Here is a 26851-nt window from a genome sequence, read left to right as displayed (position 1 = left end):
ATTTACTCCATTCTTTTCTCTTGATTTGGACATTCTATGGGAATATTTTTGCACAGTCTGACTTTAAGAGTAAGATAAGCCAAAGTAATCAGCCTTTCCTGGATTCCAGAGTCAGACTGAAGAGAACAGGATCTTCCTGGTAGGGCAGTGGTCGGCAAACTGTGGCTCGCGAGCCACCTGCGGCTCTTTGGCCCCTTGAGTGTGGCTCTTCCACAAAATACCACGTGTGGGCGCGCACGTACAGTGCGATTGAAACTTCGTGGCCCATGTGCAGAAGCCGGTTTTTGGCTCTCAAAAGAAATTTCAATCGTTGTACTGTTGATCTTTGGCTCTGTTGACTAATGAGTTTGCCAACCACTGCGGTAGGGGATGGAGAGGATTAATGAAGTTAATGTACACGGAAGGCTGGAGAACACAGTGTTACCTGTCAGCATCGCTGTCCCACCTACACTTCTGGGCTTAACTCAGAGACCACCTCCTCGGGTTGTCTGGGACAACTGGCCTCCTTTGAAGTCCCATAATATATCAAAATTTCAATTTTAATTGTGATAAAATACACATAACAAAATGTACCGTCTTAACCATTTTTAAGTGTATACTTCAATAGCAGTAAGTATATTAACATTATTGTGCAACCAATCTCCAGAATTTTTTCACCTTGCAAAACTGAAACTCCATCCCCATTAAATAACAAGAAGCCATGTATTTTGCACTGACTTATTTATTCACACACCTCTTATAACCCATTTGATTATGTCCCTGAGGGACACAGACTGGACAGATCTTTACATCATGGGTGAACTGTGCAGTGGGGAGGATGGGGAAATTAGATGGACTCTTCTGGTCTCTAGAATTATTCACAAGAGCTCAACTTCTAGATTTAACTAAACTTACAGATCTCAAGTAGGACATTTGAAGTATAAGCACTATAGTCACACACACCTATTTGCTTCTCTGTCATTTCAGATTAGCCCTATCTCTACAACCTTGGTAAAACTTCTCATTGTGTCTTTAATCTCATTACTACCAGCAAAGTCCTAAAGATGGGCATAACCTCTGAAATGTGAGCATGTAGAAGAGAAAGGGACATGAAAGTCATCCAGAAAAAAATCTGGGTGGACCCTTCCTGGTCTGGATAGTTTGACAAATACTACTGTGTGCACACCTGTCAAAGGCTTTGCTACCAAAGTCATGGTGAGTTAAGTCCACACAAGAAAGCAAATGCAGCTGGAAAGCCTCAGGTTTTGCATATCCTCCTGGCATCAAGAAAACCTTCCCGCATATAATAAGGCAGTGGTTGGCAAACTCATTAGTCAACAGAGCCAAATATCAACAGTACAACGATTGAAATTTCTTTTGAGAGCCAAATTTTTTAAACTTAAACTTCTTCTAACACCACTTCTTCAAAATAGACTCGCCCAGGCCGTGGTATTTTGTGGAAGAGCCACACTCAAGGGGCCAAAGAGCTGCATGTGGCTTGGGAGCTGCAGTTTGCCGACCACGGTAATAAGGAATGCTGGCCGATTTCTTTCTCCACTTAAGTTTCTGCTGTCCCAGCAACCCCAGCAGGCATTTCTGTTGTCTCAGCAATGTCCCCAGCCACATAGTCTATTGTGTGCATCTACTGTATGTGCCATTCCACAGTGGTGATGACCCAATTTAAAGAAATTCTAATGCTTCTATGACAATCTTTTCATTTCTGCATTTAGTAAAGACTGAGCAAGACACACCTCTTAAGGTGAATCAAATGAGTAGACTAATTTGTTCTTAGTATTAGAATTTCATCTTTTGCAGGTTTGGCTCAGCAGATAGAGTGTCAGTTTGCAGACTGAAGGGCTCCGGGTTTGATTCCGGTCAAGGGCATGTACCTCAGTTGCAGGCTTGATCCCTGGCCCTGTTAGGAGTGCATGCAGGAGACAACCAATTGATGTGTCTCTCTCATCATTGATGTTTCTCTCTCTCTCTCCCCTTCTCACTTCCTCTCTGAACTCAACTATATATATATAGTTGGCTATATATATATAGTAAAGCCTAATATGCAAATTGACCAAATAGTGGACAACCGGTCTCTATGATGTGCACTCACCACCAGGGGGCAGACGCTCAATGCAGGAGCTGCCCCCAGCCCGCAGGCCTCAAGGCAGGTGCCAGTGAGGGCCCCCCTTATCACCCCGCCGGTCGCCCCACAGAGGGAGGCGACTGGCAGTGGCAGGGCAATCTGGGGGTGGGGCCGGCTGGCAGGCAGTGCCAGGCCGGCCAAGGCAGGTGCCTGAGGGGGCCCCCTGATCGCCCCGCTGGTTGCCCCACAGATCGGCCTTGATTGCCAGCCAGGCCTAGGGACCCTACCTGTGCACGAATTTCGTGCACCGGGCCTCTAGTGTGTGTGTATATATATATAGACACACACACACACTCTAGAGGCCTGATGAACAAAAATTCATGCAAGAGTAGGCCTTCCTTCCCTCCTTCGGTGCCCGCAGGCACCCGGGACCCAGGCTGGCTTCACTCTGGCTCCAGCTTCGTCAGGAAGGACATCCGGAATGACGTCTGGTCTAATTAGCATATTACACTTTATATATATATTCATTTTTTTTTTTAGAAGAGAGTCCACAATCTGAACATCTGGCAAGAAGGTCCCAAGTCCGTCTGTAATTCAACTTAAGGTGTCCCATAATGGGGCAATGGAAGCTTACAGGAAAAGAGTGAGGAGAATCCATAGGATTCAGGTTACACTTTCTATAATGACCACAAATTTGGGGCCTATAATTTACTTTTAACTTTTGTTCTTTATATTATCCCAAATGGGCATCCCCTCTTCTAGCCCCAGGTATGGTTTGATAAGCACATCTATCTATACACAAGTGACCTTGTGAAACCACGCATGTGAAGGGCTAGTGCAGTCAGCCTTCCTAGCATGCCATACGGCACTCACAGCCTCAAAGAATGTCAACGCCAAAGTGCTGTGGCATATATTTGACATTACTGCCAAGAATGGATGTTGGCAGTTTATCATTTGCTTAATCAAAGTCCTTGAAACAAATGAAACTGCTGAAGATCTCAACGGTCCCCAGGTTGTAACACTGCTAACAGCTCACAATGTACTAAGACGACATTTGCCTGATTGTTGTTCTAGAGCAGGGGTCAGCAAACTATAGTCCGCATGCCAAATCTGGCTTATCTTAAAAAAAACACACCAACTTTTTATTTTGAAATACAGATTTACAGGAAGTTGCAAAGATAACTGAGGCTCTGTGTACTCTTTACCTGGTCACCCCTCTCTTACAAAATGTACAAAATCCAAACCAGAAAGTTGACATTGGTACAATATGCATGTGTAGTTGTTATTTTCTCATACGTGTAGATGCATGCTAACCAAGATACTGACTAGTCCATCACCACAGATGTCTCTTTATGGTCACATACATAACCTCTCTGCCCCCTCCAGCATTCCTAACCCCTGTGACCACTAAATTATTTCCATCTCTATTATTTTGTCATTTCAAAAATGTTATATAAATGGAATTATGTCTGTGACATTTTCAGATTTTCCACTCAGCATAATGCCTTTGAGATCCATCCAAGTTGTTGCAACTTGTGTCAGTAGTTCGTTCCCATTCATTGCTGAGTAGGATTCTTTTGCACGGCTATACCACAGTTAGCCATTTGCCTACTACAGGACATTTTGGTAGAGTCCAGTTTTTGGCTATTGCAAAATACAGCTGCTATAAACAATGTATACAGGGTTTTACGTAAGTTTTCACTTCTCTGTGATAAATGTCTAGCAGTGCAAATGCTGGGTCATGGTAAGTACCTGCTTAGTTTTTAAAGAAACTACCCAACTATTTTCCAGGGTGGTTGGGCCATTTTATATTCCTACCAGCAATATGAGTGATCCAGTTTCTCTGCATTTGGTATTGGTACTATTTATTTCAGCCATTCTGGTAGGGGAGTGATGTGTCTTGTGATTTAAACTTGTATTTCCTGATGGATAGTGATGTTGAACATCTTTTTATGTGGTTCTTTCTTAGCCACGATCTTCTGTGAAATATCTCATGCCTTTTGTCCATTTTATATTGGGTTTTCTTTTTACTGTTGAGTTTTGAGAGTTCTTTACATATTCTAGATATGTAGTTGGCAAATATTTTCTCCCAGTCTGTAGCTTGTCTTTTTATCTTCTTCATAAGGTCTTTTGCAAAGTTTTAAATTTTGATGAAGTCCAATTTATCAATGTTTTCTTTTATGGATTATAATTTTGGCAAGAATTTGATAAGAATGATCTGCTAACCTAGATCGTAACAATTTTCCTTTCTTTTTAAAAAAAATATATTTTATTGATTTTTTACAGAGAGGAAGGGAGAGGGATAGAGTTAGAAACATCGATGAGAGAGAGCCATCGATCAGCTGCCTCCCACACACCCCACACTGGGGGTATACCTGCAACCAAGGTACATGCCCTTGACCAGAATTGAACCTGGGACCCTTCAGTCTGCAGGCTGACGCTCTATCCAATGAGCCAAACCAGTTAGGGCCGATTTTCCTTTCTTTTTTCTAAAAATGTTATATTTTACATTAAAATCTATTATCCATTTTAAGTTTTATATAAATGTGAGGCTTAGGGAGCGGTTCATACATTTGCATCATATAGCCCTGTTCCAGCACCATTTGTTGAAAGGGCTACACTTCTGCCATTGCATTGCTTTTGCGCCTTTGTCAGAACCAGTTGATGACATTTGTGTGGGGCTGTTTTTGGGTCTCTGTTCTGTTCTATCCATCTATGTGTCTTCCCCCACCAGTAGCATACAGTCTTGATTACTGTAGTCCTGAAGTTGGGTAGAATGATTCCTCCCATTTCTTTATTCTTTAAAATAGTTTTAGCCACTTTAGTTCCTTTGCCTTTCCGTATAAATTTTAGACTTTTCCTTTCTAGTATAACCACAAGAGTTGCTGGGATTTGGTAAAAATTACTGCCAAGTGGTTGAACCAAGTCCAGGTATCTGTGAACTGAGACCCCCACAAAACCAGTGGCTTTATTTCAGGCAGTGGAGTTGGGCACAAAGTATCCCCCAAAGGGGTAGCTACTAGTTTTTCATGTAAAATTAAAATACTGTTATGGTCAGGCTACCTGCACTCCCAAATATACCATTTCTTTGCAAGGCCTGCTGGGTCCATGTTACTTCTCCAATTGCAGTTCATCCACCCTAAAGTGGAGATGTCATACCAAGTGACACAGAAGGCTTCATGGGCCAGGCATTCAGTTTCAACAAGAGCCTAGGGAGCAGGTTAACAGCAGTCTTTCTCCAAAAGGGATATACTTGGTGGCTGCGGCAGGCAGATGGCGATGTTGTGCTGGGAGATGGCCTGAGGACTCAGGTTGCCAAAAGGAGTGATTTCCAATAACTGGAAAACAAAAATGTGACATACCAACAAATTTACTCAATATTGATGTAACTACACAATATTTTATATGCAACACGTGGGCTTTAATATTATGGAATTTGGCCTTTATACACATAAAGTTACTCTTTGCTTATCTGTCCTAACATGTGAAGTGTTGCACTAACCTCCCAAAGCTTCTGTTTTCTTTTAAATATATTTTTATTGATTTCAGAGAGGAAGGGAGGAGAGACAAACATCAATGATACGAGAGAATCATTGATTGGCTGACTCCTGCACGCCCCCCCACTGGTGATTGAACCCGCAACCTGGGCATGTGCCTTTGATCTCCCATAGCTTTTTACTATGTAAACAGATGACTCTTCGAAAAATAAATGATACTGGAAGTTGGAAAGAACTTTCTCCTTTCTCCTCCTGGGATTCTATATTGTTTCTGCAGGACCACCAGAGATGGGACAAGGAGGCAGGCTACGGAGTGATTGATGCCTCACCATCACCTCTCTACATAAGACAGTCGCTGAATGAGAGGATCCCTGACAATTATCGTGTGCCAGGATACTCTTGGGCACACAATACAACAACTGCATTAGACATTTGGATTCGGAACATTACACTGAATCACCCAAAGCGCCAGGCCCACTAGGGAAGCTCCCCTCCCCACTACTCAGTGTCCAGATGCTTTTTCCCAGTGGAGTTTAAAATGCATGCAAGTCAGGAGCTACAGCTGGGTGATAAATGGGTGGCAGATCACCATATCTCCAACCAAGGGGGTGAGGAGCCCGGGGATAGGGGAGGGTAGCCCATGGGGAGAAAACATAATTGTAAGTCTTCTTTCTCCTTCAGCCCTTTGCTCTGGGGTTAGTTTCTGAAAACTGGCACAGCTACCTCTCCGACGGCAGGAGTGAGGCTGTCAGCATCCAGAGCCAGGGCCCACGGCCTTCTCGCGGCTCCTGCACACCCGCAGTTTTTGTCATCTGGTGTCGCTCCTGTACTGAGCACTATCCTCACTGCTGGACGGGGGTCTGACTTGCATGGTTTGGCAAGGCTTTGCATTCCCTTTTGCATTTGGATAGTGTTGCAGCCCAATCAAATGAACTTCTAATGTTTTTGGTCCACTCAAAACTCCCAAGCAGCAAGCTTCCTATTGCTGATACCATACACTTGGCGACTCCCTGACTCAGCAAGTGCAGCCACACCACCTTTCAGGTAGGCTCCAAGAACTGCTGACTCCTTGTCACGAACACATTCCTTCACCTGCTCGCCTGCAGGAGTGAGCAGCAACCAAAGCACCACTGACAGCTTGTTTCAATCCTACATCTTATCCCTCAGCCTGTCAACGTCGGTTCAACTCCTGTTCAGTAACAGAAAGGACAGCAGGAACCCTTAATCTGCCCCACCCCTAATCTCTCACTTGGGTGAGAGCATTCACTACCACACAGATTTCGGGGAGTCTTATATTCCCAAACAAGGCCCAGTTCCTCTTGCAGAAAATCATGTCTGTCAGCATCCCATCCTTATTGTCAAACTGTGGGGTCTGGGACTTCCTTTTACCCTGCTCACAAACCAGTAAGTCAGCTTGTCACAGTTCCACGGCTGCTGACAGGACAAGGGGATCCGGGGTCAGAGGTAAAGCACTCACAGCACAGCATGCAGAATGAACGTCAGCACATTTGTGTCAGCTTCCTCGACCCGTTCCACAGGAGCAACATCGCAGGCCTGGGCGAATGTAGCTACAGGCTACATTTATTTAAGCATGCAGAGGGTGTGCTGCAGCTGAGGAGCCAGGGGTCAGGACAGTGATGCCCTGAAAGCAAGCCTGTCGCTTAAGGTCTCTAGCTGCATAAATGGCCCAGGCGATTTTGTTAGGCACACCCAACAAGATGTCGGTGCACCAGGACTGGACGGTTTTGTCCAGTAGTTATCCTTTTCTATATTGTGCTTTGTTCGCTCTTTCATAAATCTCCCTCTCGGCCATTCTGTAAACTGGTGCCTCGTGCAGGCTGGTCTCAGCCAGTCTGTAAACCGGTCCCTTGTGCAAATAGCTGGTTAAAAGGTAACATATAGCTTGCTCACAAATGTTTTCAAATTACAGTTTTAAAGACTGAGGAAGAATAATTCCTTCAAGTTTGGCCACCACTCGGTTTGTCAGCCATCTGTCAGTCCTAAGTGAAACAGAGAGCAAAAGCAAGCTTTTCTGGTCATCTTTCTTGCAGTTCCTAAAATAAGGACAGTCATGTCATAGTCTAGAAAAGTCCACTTATATCTTTCTAGAAAGAAATCTACTGAGATATAAAATGCTCACTGTAAAAAATATTAGGCACTGATTGATTACATGTAAGAATCAAACTAGTCCCATCATATTCGAAGGAATTTAACTGGAAGAAGATCAGCTTCCTGACTTGGTTAAAACAGTCTATAATGTAATGAGACCAAAGTGAAGTAGTTTAAGTAATAAATGTTTAATCAAAGAATTTTACATATTATTAACAGCATTCATTTGGCCAAACATCTACATGGTTGTAGAATCCTATTGTATATAAAGGGGGAATGTATCAAGTATAGACTATGAAAGTGCAAATAACAAGTCAAGGTTAGAGTAATTTTTTTTACATTATAAAATTAACGTGTTTACAAAATAGGCTTTGCCAAACTTTATTTCTGAACTGTAAAGTCAATGACTGTGTTGTTTCTAAAATATGTACCATGGAAGTACAAACTGGATAATGATCTTTTCTCATGCTCAGGAGAGAACAGCACAGGAACAAGGGCTACTTACTACACCAGGTGCCAGGCCCCGGCCTCACCAGGAACATGCACTCCACAGCCTCCACGCAGCACTTCCACACTTTGCAAGACACCTCCATATGATACAAAGACTCTTTCTTTTGAAAATATTACAACTTGGTCTAAAAACTGATCGGTGTTGATATTTTTAATCCAAAATAAATTTGTAAAAAATCCTTTAATGGACTATTTCAGTTTAATAGACAGTAATACACTGTAGAAAAAAGTTAATATTTACCCCAACAAATTAATAAGTGTTGATATCAATGTTTCTGATAATTGGGGAAATAAAAACTAATGTGGACTTGTGACATCCAAAGCATAGGGACAATTCCTATATAGTTTCTTTTTAATCCCAGGAGAACCTGAGGAATATTAAATAATATAATGTCCTAGGTCACATGAATTCCAAATATAAGAATATTTCAAAAATAGGGTTTGGAAAATAAAATGTAATAAAAAAACCATAATTACAACTCATGTGGATATCAATACTAATACAACCTTTGACCCAGTCCAGGACTTGCCTGTACAAACTCAGTACTGAAATTTTGGTATCTGTAGACTTCTGGTAAAAATCTGGCAAAACGTTGAATGGAGTGTTGCCTATCTACTTTGCTTATGTTATGTTAGTTTGGGTAATATGTAAGTAAAAGAGCCATTCCAACAGTTTACTCTAGTTTTAATTACACACTGTACCATTGAATCTTAATTACAACTAAGATCAGTATTTTCTTCACAGTAAGACACTGATAACCAGGAAATTGATTTTTTCAACACTAAACAGTAGTCACACAGCAAATGAGTATTGTGCAACAGAACAAACACATCAGCATTTGCTACTGAGGCAAACAAACGGACTGAACATTTATTTAGTTGTTATATTGACTGGAAAGGCAAGGCCATGGGTGGTTTATGGAGGTCTCTGCAATTCATAGCATAGTTACTTTATAAGAGACACTGAAACTTGAATGACTCACTTATTTAACTGGCAACTATCCACTGAGGTTAGGCAAAGGCACGGTAACATGTTGCGCAGGATGTCTTATTGGATTTTTTTAATAATTGTCGGATTTACTATAACTCATAAAAACTCCACTTTTTTCTATTTTATAAAACACTTACCATTAAAAGTAATTGCACCCATTAGTAATTAGAATGCACTGTAAAATTGTGAAAACAAAGAACTATGATTGCACTTTCAATAAAGTGTCTCTTAAAATACAGCACCGCTGTTGCTAATCAACTGTATTTTAATATTAAAATAAACTGTTTTTAACAGCAGCATTAGGTTTAGTTAACTTAAGCTACAGGCTACATTTATTTAAATGCAGTCTCCATGGCAACAAAAGCCCATTAAAGCCTGGTATTTCATGGCTACCAAGTGGCACCTTTTACTCCCGAGAATGCTGACACTGCCCTGGAGCCCTCTGGGACGCCACACCTGAACGCCTTCTCAGCGCACGAGTCAGAGTTTGGCACAAGTGGATGTAAGACATGAAAAGAAATTTATGACTCATGTGAAAATGAAAACAATTACATTGTGGGAGATGCAGCACTAAAGAGAAGCTTTGGACACTTTGATTCACACTGCTCAAAGAGGCAGGAAGAAAGTTATGGAAGAGCACAAAGAGGTCGAGGAACTCAGTGTTACCAGATCTGTCCAAAAGAACTTCTAAAATGAAGAAAACCTTTTTTTTTTTTTCTTTTTAAAGAGAAAAACCACCCAAGGATGAGGGGAGTAAGCCTTTAATTTAAATGTTCCATTTAAGTGTTGCTGACCTTAGGCTAAACAGAAGATTGCATTTTCTTCTAGTGTGGAATCTAACCTACTTATTCCATTTGTTTTTCTTTCTCTCCTGCCCTTCTTTTTGTCAGCAAAAAGGGGAAAGCTATCCAATTAAATACCAAAGAAGTTTCCTGTGAGGTTAAACTCCAAAACGAAGCCACCATTCAAGGGAACTCCTCGTATTCAACCCTAATGTCAGTGGTTTAGAGTTGAGTTGGAATTAAGTGGATCCAGTTTCCATGAAGCACACTCCACCAGCATGCCACCTGTACCGCGATGCGCTTGGAGCCAGAGGTGTGCAGCTCACACTAAGTGTCCTTGTTCCAGCCAGTCACTTGAGGTTTGAGGTGTTTGACTTGAGACATCTGATCCAGCTCCCTTGCTGGTTGCCTCAGTACCACTTTCACCAGCTTGAGGTGCTGCTTCCCCAGCCAGAATATTCTCTTCCCAAGAGTTTTCTTCTTCTCTTTGGGTTCCTCTACCTTCACTGACCACAGCATCTTCAAACACTGAGTCTTCTTCTGGCGGCACCAGTTCCACATCCCTCACGCCTTCTGACCCATCTCCGACACAGCGGGGCTGGGAATCTGCACTGGTTTCTGTAGTTGCTGGAGGAATCAGGACAATACTCTGAGGGTTCATGTCGTGAAACCAAGCCATGATATTGCCCAGAAGATTGTCACTAATGTTGGCATCCTGGCCAGCTGAGTCCGGGTCACTGGATGAGGGATAGAATTCATTTCTTGACTCACTGAGAGGGTGTGAACTCAGGGTGTCAGTTGAAAATGAGTCACTTTCGGCTCCTAGTCTCAAGAGGCTGTCGCCAAGTTCCAATAGCTCGGAGCTGCTCAATGCAGCTGCAGGGCTATCTGTGTTCCTGGGGCCGGAGTCCAGCCTGGAAGGTAGAGAAGTGCCTATTGCCCCCAAGGAAGCGTCGCCACTGAGGAAGTCTCTGTTTCCTTCATCGATGGCCAGACCCGATTCTTGCAATGATAACTGTATTGCGAGAAGTATATTAGGATCATCTTCATCCAAGGAACTCAGAGCCTGAGGGCAACAGAAAGTAAAATCACTTAAAATTTAAAAGAAAAAATGATTTAACCCAATGAGGTTTCCCATTGTTGTTTTTACCTAACAGATAATTAATATTATCTCTATTTATATAGAAGAATTATTTTATCTACTCAAATCTTATTTCAGTTTCCATGTTATAGGGGAAAATTAAGCTAAATCTCTTTTCCTGTAATTTTGAATGGAAGGAAGAAAAAGGAAAGCAATAAAAGTGAAATCAGGAAACCAGGCCAAACGGAGCAAGAGCAGGAGTAGGGGCCAGGGCCTGCCCAGGAAGCTACCTGGAGAGAGTCTTGGTTCTCAGAGCGACCGGCAGGGGTGTAGTCGCGCAAGGAAGAGCTGTGTAGCACACTCATGGACGCAGAGCTGACCACGGAGGTGCCCGGCCTGCGGCCACTGCTGCCTTCTGGGAGATCTGTTTCAGAGCAAGGGATACCAGAGACAGTTCAGCCATACAAATTGCATACATCTTCTTAGTTCAACTGGCAATGCCTCTTTCAGTGCAGGTGAAAACCTGTGTTCACACACTCACTTAATCTCCCAGAGACTTCTCATGCATATCTGTCTCACCAGAAGCAACAATATCTATCTCATGCCATTTGCTTCAAATCCATGATTATTATTTGCATTTGTGCTGGCACGACATATGGTTCTATTCAGAAAGGCCAATGCTACTCCTCTTTGTTTTCTTAAGCAACAATAAATAAAGGTGTTTTAGTTTTCAGAGTTATTTTTTAAATAAAAAGAATTTGGGAACCATAATGCCTGAAGAACAAATCTTCAGGCCTGTTAATCCTGATTTACTAAAGATGCTCTGCTGATATTATAAAGACTTTCAATTATAATTTAACATTTAAAAGTTGATAATTAAGATAATTTATTCCTAATACCAGAAATTTTCTTTTAAAGAGTGCTTATAGGAGAAGTGAGGCTAAGAGAAAAACATTCCATGAATACAGCCAACAGTAACCAACAGCTACAATTCATGAATGCTCACTAGGTACTGCTCATGCCCAAGGATTTTACAGGCATTATCTCATTAAAAGCTCACAATTGCCCCCTAGTGGCACTCTCAGTATTGCTTCTTTAGAATGAGGAGACTGCTGCTTGGAGAGGGGTTCAGTGACTCAACTGAAGTGTCTCCCTGATAGGCAGTGGAGATGCGGTCATGACCCAAGGCCTGTCTGACTCCGCAGCCTGCATTCTGAACCTCCCTGGTTTCCTGTACCCTGTGACCTTAGAAGCAGCTACCTATAGCCTGTGTATCTAAATTACAAATTCTTTCACAATCACCTATTCAGTTTTAAGAATAATCTCAAGAGAGCTAAGAGATTAAGACATACCCAACCCAAGAATTTACCTAAAGTGCTTTCACTGGGCTCATCAGGGTCTGGAGGGTTACTGAGCAGACTGTGCACGTCTCCTCGCCGGCGCTGCTGTCTGTGCCTCCTCCGATACTGAAATTCAGCATATTCCTGCATAAACCAAAGGTTATAAAATACAGGAGAGCATGCAGCTTTTCTAATGCAAATTAAACAAACAGCACCCTTTTTTCCCCCAGGGGAAAAAATGTGTGATTTTATATACATGTTATAAAATCACGTGGCTTTAGAAAAAGAAACTTCAGGTTTTGTCATGCCAAGGAAACAGAAAAGGAAAAATAAAAATTTTAAGTAGTCATTACAATTGCCTGGGTAAATTGGGAGTACTTGCAAACTCCAATGCCAGATTGCAACTGAGCCTTATTTCATATGCCTGTGTCTTATTATTTAATATTATAGCTAATCCTATGTATAATGATTTTACTAATGTAAGTTAGGCACTCCCTGGAGGTTTGGTTCTAAAAAAGTAACTGATACATTCAACAGAAAGAAAAGAAAAGCACACACTGTTAAATCCTTGTCAGATCGTTAGATCTTGTATTTTTGGGGACTGCAGCATATCACACTAAGACAAATTACCAGGTTAAGAGAGAAATGTGAGGTTATCTTGAAAATGAGATGGTCCTTGTCTTCCTATCTGCATCAGCTAACATGTGGGGTTATCTCCCACACAGGCAGGGGCAGTGTTTTCTATTTAATGTATGGGAAGAACACAATCCAGGCAGATGTCCCTGAGTTTATTTTCCAGTGACACAAGAGATGAGAAGAGAGGTCAGTATGTATGATACCAACATAAGAAGGCTAATTCTGAGGATAATTATAGATTTTTTCAGTGATAAACACTAAGGTACTCAGGTTTATGGTTATCCAGGTTACCCTTGAGGACTCACTATGCTTATATTGTGAAAGTACTGAACAGGTTTTATATTACAAATGAAACTTTCATATCATACCACTCTGGTTAAATTTATTTGAAGTCCTTCATCGGTATAATCTAACTAGAGGCCCGACGCATGAGATTTGTGCCAGAGTAGGCCTTCCTTCCCCCAGCTGCCGGCACCAGCTTCCTGCTGGCACCCTGGACCCGGGCTTCCCTCTGGCTGCCGGCAAGCACCTGGGACCCAGGCTTCCCTTGCAGCCCTGGCTTCGTCCGGAAGGTCGTCCGGTCTAATTAGCATATTATGCTTTTATTATTATAGATAAGAGATGGCAGCAATCTTGCCAGGTTAGGAACAAAAACATAAAAGATACAAGTGCCTGGAGGGTTTATTAAGGTTCTCTAAAATTTCCTGCTGAGCTGGGATATCATGTCCTCTTTGCCTGGAGGCCTAGGATCCCAAACTGGATGCCTGCTATGTGTTAATATGGTTCACTGGGCCACTGAGGCCCATCACATTTCTTAGACAAAGATGACATGAAACTCTTATCTCAGTTTAAGACTTATACTTAGGGAGAATTTGTTTACTTTGTATACTTGATAATGGCACAAAATTATTCTGAATTAATCTATTAATGACCATAGAATATACATATTTCCAATGAAAGAAAATGAAAAAGTTTAAAAACTAAAGAAAAGGAGAAAACCAAGATGGTGACATAGGTAAACACCTAAACTGCTGCCTTGCACAACAATATCAAAACTACAACTAAAAGACAAAACGGACACCATCCAGAACCACAGGAAAGCTGGCTGAGTGGAAATTCTACAACTAGAAGGAAAGAGGAAAGCACATTGAGACTCAGAGGAGCTGCAAGAGGCTGAGGTACGGAGACTCGCACGCAGAGAGGACAGGCGGCTGAATGCATGGGTGGCTCAGTGCGCGGCTGGCTTTCTTAAAGCAGGAGGGAGACTGCGCTGAACTCCAGCTCCGGGCGAGTTTCTGGGAACCCAGACTCATTCGGGGAGAAACTGGACTGTCTGGCAGCAGGCAAAACTCGAGGGCGGCTTTCTCTCAGAGGTGCTTGCAGTGATTACTGCGGGACACTGAGACCCAGGGGCCTCATAGGGCAGGGCTGACGGGAAGCCAAGACTGTCTGCTCTGCCCTGAAACTTTACCCCATCCAAGCTGAGCACAGAGGCTTTTGCAATTTTGCAAGTCTTGTCTCAAAAGGCTGTCTCCAGCACAGAAGTTCTCCCAGCGTAGACACAGCTGATCCTCACAGCCAACTGGCCTGGAAGTCAATGCCTCCCAGTGATACCAACAACAATCAAGGCTTAACTACAACAAGGCTGAGCACACAGTCCACAAAGGGGTGCATCAAGAGTGTCCACCTCAGGTAACTGGGGAGGCTGAGCCACTGTGCCCTATAGGGACACCTACCACACAAAGCTACTCTACCAACTCAGGGAAGCAGCAAAAATGCGGAGACAAAGAAACAGATCACAAATGAAAGAAATGGAGGAAAGCAAATGACTGGATATAGAGTTCAAAACCACAGTTATAAGGTTTTTCAAGAATTTCCCAGAAAAGGCCGATAAATTTAGCGAGACCCTCAAGGATATGAAAAAGGACCAACTAGAAATTAAACATACACTGACTGAAATAAAAAATATTATACAGAGACCTAACAGCAGACTAGAGGACCACAAGAATCAAGTCAAAGATTTGAAATACAAAGAAGCAAAAAACACTCAACCGGAAAAGCAAAAAGAAAAAATAATCCCAAAATTTGAAGATAGTGTAAGGAGCCTCTGGGACAACCTCAAGTGTACCAACATCTGAATTATGGGGGTGCCAGAAGAAGAGGGAGAGCAAGATACTGAAAACCTATTTGAAGAAATAATGACCGAAAACTTCCCCCACCTGGTGAAAGAAATAGACTTACAAGTCCAGGAAGCGCACAGAACCCCAAACAAAAGGAATCCAAAGAGGACCACACCAAGACACATCATAATTAAAATGCCAAGAGCAAAAGACAAAGAGAGAATCTTAAAAGCAGCAAGAGAAAAACAGTTAATTACCTACAAGGGAGCACCCATATGATTGTCAGCTGATTTCTCAACAGAAACTATGCAGGCCAGACGGGAGTGGCAAGAAATATTCAAAGTGATGAATAGCAAGAACCTACAACCAAGATTACTCTACCCAGCAAAGTTATCATTCAGAATGGAAGGTCAGATAAAGAGCTTCACAGATAAGAGAAAGCTAAAGGAGTTCATCACCACCAAACCAGTATTATATGAAATGCTGAAAGGTATTCTTTAAGAAGAGGAAGAAGAATAAAAAGGTAAAGATAAAAATTATGAACAACAAATACATACCTACCAACAAGTGAATCTAAAAATCAAGTGAATAAAAAATCTGAGGAACAGAATAAACTGGTGAATATAATAGAATCAGGGGCATAGAAAGGGAGTGGACTGACAATTCTCGGGGGGAAAGGGGTGTGGGGGGTGCGGGAAGAGACTGGACAAAAATCGTACACCTATGGATGAGGACAGTGGGGGGGAGGTAAGGGCAGAGGGTGGGGAGGGAACCGGGTGGAGGGGAGCTATGGGGGGGAAAAAGAGGAACAATTGTAATAATCTGAACAATAAAGATTTATATAAAAAAATTAAGGAAAAAAATAAATAAAAAATAAAGAAGAAAATTGTTATATAATTTTCCTGATAGGAAACTCACATGGCATTCTCTCAGGATGCGATAAGCTTAAAAAATTGTTGTCATAAAATTAAACTTATCTGAAAATTTTCAAGGATCCCTAAAGTCTTCAAGTAAGCATATGAAAAGGCTTTAGCTGGGATACTCCAAATGGTTTGAGAGTGTTAATGCTACAAAGATTAAGAGATTCTAAGATTTACAGAAAAAAAAACTGCTAGGGGATTTTTTTGTTTTGTTTTGTTTTAAATAATAATCCCTAGCATTTACTGAGCACCAATTTTGTCAGCGACTTAAAGAGATGCTCTAATTTTGCCACAACTTCCATGGTATCACCATCCACATTTGAAGATAACTAATTTCTGAAGATTACAAATTAAAGAAGAACAGAGCCCAAGGTCTAATAAGTCACAGAGCTACACCTTGCATTTGGTGTCCCTCAGACTCTAGGACTTGGCCTTTCCTGAGCTCCACTGCCTTTAAGGCAGCACAAAACACATACTTACTCTTGCCATTGACTCATTCAGTTTAATTTAAAACAATAAGATGGAATTAACTTTACTGGAAAAATACGAATTCAACCTAAAAGTCTACTGGAGTTTGGCAATATTTTTTTCAGTCTATATATAGGCGAAAAGCCTACTTTTAAAGATAAAATTTTGTCAGTTACTTAATAGTTACATACATGCAAAGTTTTAAAGTTTCACACTGTGTGGTCATTCTTTAGACTTGCAATAAGGTTTACATAAAAGCTTGGTCTTTCAATGTGCCAAAAACTTTAAATAAGAGAACAGTAAAAGTGAGTTAAATAATTTTTGTAAATTTTATTGATTCATAAAAAAGAAATTTAAGAAGGAATTGTTATTAATATACTTTCACAATTCTCAATCTCTGGAGAACAAAAGCTCAATAATTTAACTTATAAATATTCACATGTGAGGTGGCAAGCCTTCCTATTTTTTGCAAAATGAATCTGTGTCAGTCATATTAGCAGGTCCAAAATAGTCAAGGACAAGTATTTCAGGATTCCTAATGTTACTGTGAGCCAGAGGCTGCAAGATGATGCAGCATGATGGTGACGACACTGGTAAAGTTTTACTTTTGCTAAATTGTATTTTTATCTTGAAATTCTGAAAGCTTTAGTGCTTTTTTTTTTTTTAATAATTGAAGCTTCTTTATTTCTCCTTATACGTGGACATTTCCCTCAATATCTCTAAAGCTGTAATTAAAACAAAGAAATAATAAGCTCAAATCAGGTAAAGAAAAGGTTCATAATTTGCTTTACAACAGACATTTAATGAAGATATTATCACTGGGGGCGGGGGGGATTTAAGTAGATCTAAAACCCTCATATCAGAGCTCTAAGCATAAATTGTTTTCTCAAGTCAATATTTTCTTGGATATATCTACCAATACAAAAGCCCCAAGGTGATTGCAAGTATCCTCAGCAGCTGAAAAGAGAAAGCATCTGATTTAAATAAGCCACAGTCACTTCTGAATAATAACCAATTTCACTGTCTTTCAGTTGCAGTTAACAAACGGGCTACAAAGGATAAAAGATTAATTGCTTGTCCTGCCCCCTTCCAAGCACTGGATGGTATAAAAGAGCAAGGAAGAAGACAAAGGGTAGAGAATTGTTAATACCATATAAAAAGTCAGACTCAACAGTGACGGTGGCAATTTAAATCTCAGAAAATAGCAATGTGATTAAGATTTTCACTCTGACTTATTTTTATTTGCGGCTATTACTATTTGTAGTGTTAGTATTTTACCAGACCTTCTATATTTTAAAATGGTATATGACAACAAAGAAAAAACAAGAAGAGTGTGAAAATCTTAAAGAGAAGCAGAAAGCAATTAAGCAAAGCATTTCTTACTGCATAAACATCACTAATGTTAAGTTTCCACCTTAGCAACTGATTATAAACCAGTTCTCTTGGGTTATATCAATAACTTAAAAAAACTAGATTCAGACTGAAACAATATTACAACTAGAAATGCATTTCTAATAAATGAAATTTGTATTTCTATTAATCAATTGAAGATATTTTCCAAAAATACATGTTATAAATTGGCCTTAGTTCTGATTATTCACTAATTAAAAATGATAAAGAGGAGATGCATTTAATAATGTGATAATAACCCAATACCATAAATAACTAAATTGTAGGCTCTGCTGAGGCATTTTTATTATACAAGAAAAACACTGCTGACAATTTCAGGATTTAGAATAGAAAAGGGTGCAAATACAAGCAGGGTTGCACTAAGGACAAATGTAACAAAACAAGCCAAACCCCCAAAAAACAATTACCTCAGGTGATGCAAATCCTAAATATTCCCAATCCCATGTTCCACCAGCAAAGCTACAAAGAAATTAGACATACCATATGATTTATTACCAGTAATGCAAAGTACAAACAATCAGACCGTTGCCTTTTGAACATTAATTTTAATTCCTCTGCTTGGAACTTGCTTAACCAAAGCAGATCAACCATAGGATATAATTAAAATGATACTTTTATTATTTCTTTTAAATTCTAAGTTACTTTATGTTTGTGTAAAATGGTGGAAAAATAACAAGAGTATTTTATGACTGCTTCCTGTTTTTAGGTTATAAATGTTTATGTGAAAACAGGGTCAAAGGAATTTGTAATGCTTGCAATTATTATGAATAAAAAATACTTCAACTTATAATGGCATTAGTAGTACAAGTATGTAAAACAACCAAAACTCAACTATTCTTTAAAGGATAAATATGTATCATTTAAATAACTTTACTAATATCAGATTTCTAATTTTTTCACAACCTCACACAAAATACAAATAGGTCTGTGACAAATTGGCAAGGCTTCCAAATTCTACAACATGTTTATGGCTATCATATCACTATACACATTACATATCTGAAATGACGCATTAGAATACTCTTTGAATTATGAGTTCACTGAAGTGTGAAATTCACCAAGCCTAACTTGGTGAGAAACTACACAATGACAAACAAACAATGAGGAAAATAGAAATAGTACTTGGGGAAAAATCACCAAAAAGAAGCTACCATACTTTATCCATATTTTAGGTATATAAACTCCAGTAGGATAAAAAAAGAATCAACCTGCTTGCGTTTGTGGCTGGAGCTAGGATGATTCCACAGTGTGCATCCCTTTTACCTGCGCCTGGGAGCTTCAGGTGAGTCTGCAGGAGCAACTCCCCGAGCCACGGAAGCCAGGAATTCCTGCCTCTTCTGCTGTACAAGGCATGCCGCCTTGATGATCTTGTGGCGGGGTGTGCGAAGGTAAGGCCTATTGACTTTTTGGGCAAGGTCTTCAGTGACCATTTCTAGATCCGTCTATGGTAAGAAGAGAAAAAAAATTATAGGCTGAGTGGATTAGTCAATAGCAAATCCAAAGTCTATCTGGTTTTTCAGTTAACTCTAAGTCTTTTGAAGTCAGAAATTAATCCAATCTTTGAAGTAACGGCATTTAACATATGTTTCTATTTTGCACATTATAGGAATCAGCACTCATATGATAGGCGTTCAAGCAAGGTAGTTGGTATAGATCATGAAGGAGTGAGTACACCAGCTGTGTACAAGGAATTTATAATGCGTCTATGTGAAAAAAACTAATAAATTTCAAGTCAAGTTACTGTACATGCAGATGCATGATATGTGGTACAGACTATATGTAAATGCTGAAGGCAAGACCCCTGTGATGTGGGGTTAGGTCTAGAAGAGGAATGTACAATGAAGTTGGTCAGTCACCGAGATATCAGCTGACTTAGGTGTTTTGTTTTTTAAAGTACACTAACTTTTTTAGTTGCACTCCTAAAATAAACTGGTAAATACCAACTTTCCCACTTAATATGTAATATGCCCCCCTCGCCCCATTTTTGGAGATGAAATTCCTAATTATGTAATTAAGATTAGGCCAGATTTCAACCTCAACTAATTTAAAACAAAGAAATAAATGTAGTAAGAAATGTTTGCATAGCTCAGAACTGCAGAGTGACAAATTTAAACATAAAGAAAATTTCAATTTATTACTATTTAAAAACCATTCTAAAATGAAAACAAAATTGTTGACTAGTTACACCAAAAAAACTTAGTTAAATGGTCAAAAAAGGAGAAAATTTGCTTTTCATAATAACTACATTTAAATTTAATTTAAAAAGGATATCTTACTTGCATGAGTTCAAAAATTTCTTTCTTTGTGCTTTTAGGTTCTAAGAAGAATCCATAGGGATAAGAACACTTGAGGATACGCCGAGTTTTTAAGAGCACATGAACTGCATCTTCAATGAAAGTGGTATCTGGACAGCCTCCTTCAGCTATGAAGTAAACCAGGCAGGGTAAAAAAAGTCTTTTGTAAGCATGCTAATGTAAAATTAATTACACAACTAAATTTTCAAAAAAAAAAAAGAACCCCTAGGAAGAAACAGCTCGAAGTAGCTGCATCATAGTATTTATTGGAAGCAGACTAAAATTCTACATAGGACACTTGTGTGTGACTTGTATGCATTTATAAATGGAACACTCACACAAGCCCAAGAGCGCGTGACAGTCATGAAAGAACACACACAAACTGATCCTGGATTCTGTTCTCACCCTGTTGGCAGCCAATCTAGCTTTAGGCCAACTCAGAGGTCCCATGCTTTACTAAGTTTTTTAGGTTATCCCTGGTGGAACTTTGCTGAATAAGAGTTAGAACAAATGTTTTGCTAAGAAAAAATAAAAGCCAAGTTATAATTATGCCTCTATAGAAACAATTATGTAAGGAGGAAAAGACACAACACGAGAACAACTGAATAACTAATGCTAGTAAACAGAAAACTCCAGGGAGCGAGAAAAAGGGAGAGAGAGTGAGGAGGGAAAACGAAAAAGCTAGCGAGGTATAATATTTTGGGAGACTGTTCCCTTCCAAAATATTATACCAAGTTAGCTTTTTCCTGAACTACAAATAAATCGAAATTAAACAGAATTTATTTCATAAGTACTTTTGAATATAAGATTATTCTGTTCGTCTGCAGAAAGAAATTGCATGGGTATGTACACACACTAAAATACAGATCATCCCAAAACACCTGCCCTAGCATAGGGATCTGAACTAAGATGTAAAAAAATAATAAAACAAACACCCCCGCTCATTATAAGTGAGAAGTGTGTGAAGTTTTATTTCTCCTTTCTAATCCTGTATCTTTTAGTCCTCTTTCATATCTTACTCTGTTGTTTTCTTTCATATCTTACTTTAGCCTGTAAAAGATTGAACAGAAACAGTAATACACATCCACAGGTATTTATTGAATGTTCAGTGTGTTAAGCACTATTCTAAGCATTAGGAATACATCAGTGATGAGACAGACAAAAATCCCTGAAGAACTGTAGAACCTGTGAGGGTTTTTCTTTTCAATTTGTACCATGAACTATACTTCAAGAGTTTGATATTGATGTGATATAGTTACGTCATTGTAAAAGTCTAAGTACTAATAATTAATAAGAAGATTAAGCTGCTAGTAACACATATGGTTACTGTTTTATTTAGGGAATTATCCTCATAAAAAGGGTGTTAGTACTCATTATTTTAAAAAATAAATATATATATTTTTATTGATTTTTACAGACAGAGGAAGGGAGTGGGAGAGAGAGAAACATCCATGTGAAAGCAAAATACCAATCAGCTGCCTCCTGCACGCCCCCTACTGGGGAGAGTCAGAAACCGGGGCATGTGCCCTGACTGTGAATCGAACTGGTAACCTTTTGGTGCACAGGATGACACCCAACTCACTGAACCACACAGACCAGGGCAGTACACATTACTTTTATAAACTGGAAAAAACACATATAACTGATGACATTTTTAGGCTTAATACCTCTTACAAATAAACTCTTGATTTAAAAACGTGACTCAAACAAACCTGTCAGAACCTGTATATACTCTGTGCAGTCATTGTGAGATATTATATTCTAATGTGAGATATTACATTCTAATTCCATTTTTAGAAATGTTCTTTTCAAACTTCCATGTCAGGATCTGCAAGTTTGCCCTATCTCATGTCTTTGCTTTTTGAGTCCAGCATCTATCATCCACCAGCGAGATAATTTCTCCCCAGCCTGTCCTTGATTTCCACTCCACTAGGCACTTGGCTAAATTTTCTCAAGACTCGTTGGAAATTCAGTCACAGACAATTGGGTGGCATGCAGATCTTGCTCTTTTGACCAGGTCAGTGATGACTTTTAGGGCCCATCCACTTTTCTCAACATTGTAGAGCATCAGCAGTGGCAGAGAGTAAGCAAAACCACAATGTGTGTTCATCTGCTAACAGCATAGGCTGCATTATGAGGAGATGAGGTAAGTCAGGTGGAAACCTAATCACAGAGGACTCAAATGCTAAGCAGCACTCTGGGTTTCAGAGTACTCCAAATAGTACCAGAGTGAGCTAATGGAGATAAATGTATTTCCTTAAGGGCCTTAACTTCCTACCAATGAAGCGACTGACTTACTAAGCATCGAAGGCTATTTTACATTTATCATCACACATGCCACTTATAACTTACTTTCTTTGAGAGCTCTACTCAATTGTTCCATCTTTTCTTTAGCTGTTTTAAGAAGGCGTTGTTCTAACTAAAGAAACAGAAATGAATAATTTATATCATTGTCTTTATTTATCCACAACAGTGTAGTCTGCATTTGAAATGATTTGGGACATACCTGATAGCTATGCTCATGGTTTTTAAATCTCGTGTAATAGTGCATAAATCTGTCAAGTTCCTGAAACCGTTTGTGTTTTTTCTCAGCCTAGGAAATAAAACTCCATAAGTGACTTTAATAAGTAAAAGTCTTAGCTTTAAATTTGCTTTTTTATTAAAAAAATCACTTAATAATTCTATTAGTAATAGGTACTAATTTATACAGATTTGTTTACTATTTTATTGAGAGAAAATAATAACCAATACATTTAAAGGCTACCAGGACCAAGTCCTGCATTTGTGTTCCCTGTGACAAACCACTGAATCCACAATCCCAGAGTGTAAGGCAAAGATGTCTCTCAAGCCGTATGCTTATATCTTATTGCTATGAATTGAATTGTGCTCCCCCCAAAAATTCATGTTGAAGCCCTAACCCCCAATATGACTATTTGGAGAAAGGGCCTATGAGGTGATAAAGATTATTAGGTTATAATCCCATAGAGCTAGTGCCCTTATAAGAGGAAGAGACAACAAAACTCTCTCTCTCCACCATGTGAGGACAAAGCAAAAACAGAGCTGTCTGCAAGCCAGGAAGAGTCACCACCAGAAACTGAATTGGCAGGAATCTTGATCTTGTACTTTCTAGTTTCCATAATTGTGAGAAACACATTTCTGTGTTTAAGCCACCCAGTCTATGGTATTTTATTTTGGCAGCCAAGCAGACTAAGATATTTATTATATGTTGTAACATAATACTGTACTGTTATTATATTAAAATTGTTTTTGTCACAGGGATGTAATGTACAGTACACAAAGTATAGTCAATAATATCATATCTCTGTATGGTGACAGATGGTTACTAGACTTACTGTGGTGATCACATCATATGGCATATAACTAGCAAATCACTACATTGTATACCTGAAACTAATATAATATTGTATGTCAACTATACTTTAATGCAAAAATTGTTTTTAAGTCATTACAGAGGGAGGCTGGGATACATATGACTTTTTGTATCTTCAATATAAAAAAAGGGAAAAAAAAGCTCTTAAGTTTACAGAGCCATTTTGTTTAAATTAAAGGCTACTCTAAAGTGTATTCAATTTAATGCCTCATTACGATGAAGATAGGAAAAGGAGAAATGCAAAGTACTTGCAATAGTATTAAATGGCTTAGCCAGAAGTGTTGGCTTAAAAAGTTCTCTTTACCTCCACAGTCATTTCCTTGGATTGCTCCTCCACATGTTGAATGACTTCATAGCGAGTACATCTATAGTAACCACCAGTGGAAGAACTATGCTTTTTCCATTCTTCTAGGCAAATCCAGCAAAAGTCATACTTGCACTTCAAAAGAAAACATACATGCAAACATCTCTCCATGTTAATATGCAAGTTATTTTCGATTTCTGGTCTACCAATTTGTAAAGCTTAAAACAATCCAGCTTGTGTGACCAGAAATAAATCTTAAAGACACACCCTCTTTTTCACATTTCCTCTGGAGACCTTGTCTGCACTCTGGAAAGATGTGGGGTTAGTTTAAGCTAAATGGAAGTCATGATAAAAATATCAATAGGATATTTTTTTACAAATAATAAAAACATATACCAACAAATGTTTCATTTCTAAGTGCATGGTAATCTTACTTGGGTCTATAAAGCTTTACAAGTCTATTTGAAAACATCTGGTAACTGACAAATTGGTTTTGAAACTGAGAACAAGTTTAAAAGGTCTCTTAGTAGAACAGCTGATATAAAACCGGTTTCTCATTTTTTTTAGAAATTTTCAGTTTCCCAATTACCATACTTACTAGACAATGCCAAAAAACTGAGCATTCCAGAATGAAAATGCACCTCCTCCCTTTTTTATGCGTATGGGTTTTGAGTCAGAAAGATCTTCCCATTCCAAGGCTATGTTCTTTTTGGATACTTTAATAGTCTCTCTTTTTTAATGTAAGTCTTTGAGCTGTTTATATGTTATCTGGGTATACAATATGAATTCAACTTCATTTTTTCCACACAGCTGTCCAGTTGTCTCACTACCATTTTGAACAGTTTAGATTAACCCACTGTTTGGAGATGCCTCCTTTACCATATGCTAAATTCCCATTTATCTGTGTCTATTTTCTGGGCTTTCTTTCTACTCTGTTCCACTGATCTGTAGATTCATGTGCCAGCACTGTGCTATTTTAATTATTGAGCTTTTATAATATCGCTTAATATTTGATAAGGCCAGTTCCTCCTCATTGTTCTTTTTCAGAGTTTTCCCAGCTATTCTTGCTTTGTTTTTCCATATGAACTTTTGCTTATCTAGATGCAGAAACAAAAATCTGTTCGTATTTTTGTTGGAATCTTTCTATCCAAGAACTTTATCTTTTCATTTGTTTGTCATCTTTTGTGTCTTACAGAGAGGGTTCTTAAAAATTTCTTCATATTAAAATTTTTTTTTTTCTTCATATGTCATATACTTCGTATATTACTTAAGTTTCTAGAATAACGAGATCTTCTCTTTCAGTATATATTCTATCTGGATGTTGTTGGTACATATAAAGGCTAATACTTACTGCACATTCATTTTGTAATTTGTTACATAGTTAAATTTTGTTGTTTGTAGTTTTTCAGTTGATTCTGTGGGGTTTTTAGGTATGCAATCATGCTGTCTGTAAAAAATGAGAATTTTATCACCTATTTCTATCTTTTACATCTCCAACTTCTTCCCATTGTCTAATTATACTGATTGTACCTCCAGTCCAACATTAATAATATTTGTGATGGAGAGCACTCTTATCTTATTCTTGATTTTAGTGAAAGTACCTCTAGCTTCCTCACCAAATATTGTGGACTGAGGTGGACTTCTTTTTATCATACTAAGGAAGATTTTGTCTATTCCTATTTCTTTGAGTGTCTTAAAAAGAATGGTTGTTGATTTTTTCTCAAATGGCTTCTTAGCATCTACAGAAATTACACATGAGTTTTCTCCATGGATCTACTAATAAGATGAGGAACAGCAATAACTTTTTTTAAAAAAATTAATCCTCATTTGAGGTATTTTTTCCATTGGTTTTTAGAGAGAGTGGAAAAGAGGGAAAGAAAGAGGGAGGAAGGGATAAAGGAAGGGAGGAAGAGAGGAATGAAGGAAGGGAGGGAGGGAGGGAGAGGAAATGAGAGAGAGAGACAAAGAGAGAGAGACAGAGAAAGAGAGAGAGAGAGAGAGAAAGAGAGACAGAGAGAGAGAGAGACAGAGACAGACAGACACATTGACAGGTTGCCTCCTGCACGCGCCCTACCAGTATTCGAACCGGCAACTTTTCAGTGCACAGGACGATGCCCAACCACTGAGCCACACCGGCCAGGGCTAGAAACTCTTTAATTTCCTCTTGAGCTGTTTGAGATTTAAAGTTCCTAAATGAAAAGGCCTTTTGTAACTTTATTCTTAATTTCTATAATTCCATCATGATTAGATAATATTGCTTATATTATTTTCTATTTTCTAGAATATTACTGAGATTTTCTTTGATGATCAATGGTCAACTTTTTGTGAATGCTCCATGGATACCTGAAGAGATGGCAGAGTCCAGATTTTCAGGATATGAAGTTTGAATATAGCAATCAGATATACCTTACTAATTATGTTGTCTTCTCTATCTTTACTACATGACATGTCATGAACAGAGAGCTGAATTAAAGTCTCTGTATTCATCTGTCCCTTCACAAACATGTGCTCACTCACACATGTGTGCTTGTTCCAAAGCTCTGACAGTTCTTTTTTTGCCTGGCATACTCAAACTTTGTGCCTGATTTGATAAAAGTATCTTGTTCAGTACAACTTTATTGATCTTTCAAAATTAGTGGTAAAACTTTCTACAAAAAAACAAATTTTATATACTCTGATAAGAGAAAGAATATAGAATTTGAAATCATTTTTTTTTTTTTAGTTGCAGCAAATAGTTTTGCACGTCAGATGAAGAAAATTACTAAGTGACTTAAAATGTGTGAAATAGGTAAAGGGATTAAGAAAAAAAAATCCACACAAAAAACCTCATAGACATAGACACCAATATGGTGATTACCAGAGGAAGGGAGTGGGGGCAGGTAGAAGAGGGTATAGGGGGGACAAATGGTGATGAAAGATCAGACTATGCGGGGTGAACA

The 26851-nt window shown here is 39.1% G+C and overlaps 1 protein-coding gene across 2 annotated transcripts in view; it reads right to left on the bottom strand.

Annotated features, from left to right (window-relative positions):
• Positions 1-7833: 7833 nt before the first annotated feature.
• ANKIB1 (ankyrin repeat and IBR domain containing 1) overlaps positions 7834-26851 on the bottom strand; it is a 121627-nt gene continuing 102609 nt past the window's right edge. Inside the window, exons 12-20 of one of the 2 annotated variants that reach the window (XM_080663653.1) lie at positions 23913-24047; positions 22724-22810; positions 22570-22636; positions 20200-20345; positions 19187-19365; positions 18331-18382; positions 12399-12513; positions 11320-11453; positions 7834-11014 (exon numbers count right to left, since the gene is read on the bottom strand). In XM_080663653.1, coding sequence (XP_080519779.1) covers positions 10271-11014; positions 11320-11453; positions 12399-12513; positions 18331-18382; positions 19187-19365; positions 20200-20345; positions 22570-22636; positions 22724-22810; positions 23913-24047 — 1659 coding nt within the window. In that variant the 3' untranslated portion in view covers positions 7834-10270. The remainder of the gene's footprint in view (positions 11015-11319; positions 11454-12398; positions 12514-18330; positions 18383-19186; positions 19366-20199; positions 20346-22569; positions 22637-22723; positions 22811-23912; positions 24048-26851) is intronic. The other variant, XM_080663654.1, reaches the window with a different exon arrangement.

This window comes from Plecotus auritus (assembly GCF_963455305.1).
Source record: "Plecotus auritus genome assembly, chromosome: 4".
NCBI classification, from domain to species: Eukaryota; Metazoa; Chordata; class Mammalia; order Chiroptera; family Vespertilionidae; genus Plecotus; species Plecotus auritus.
The sequence above is the reverse complement of the archived record's forward strand: the minus strand, read 5'-3'. Positions and strand labels throughout refer to the sequence as shown.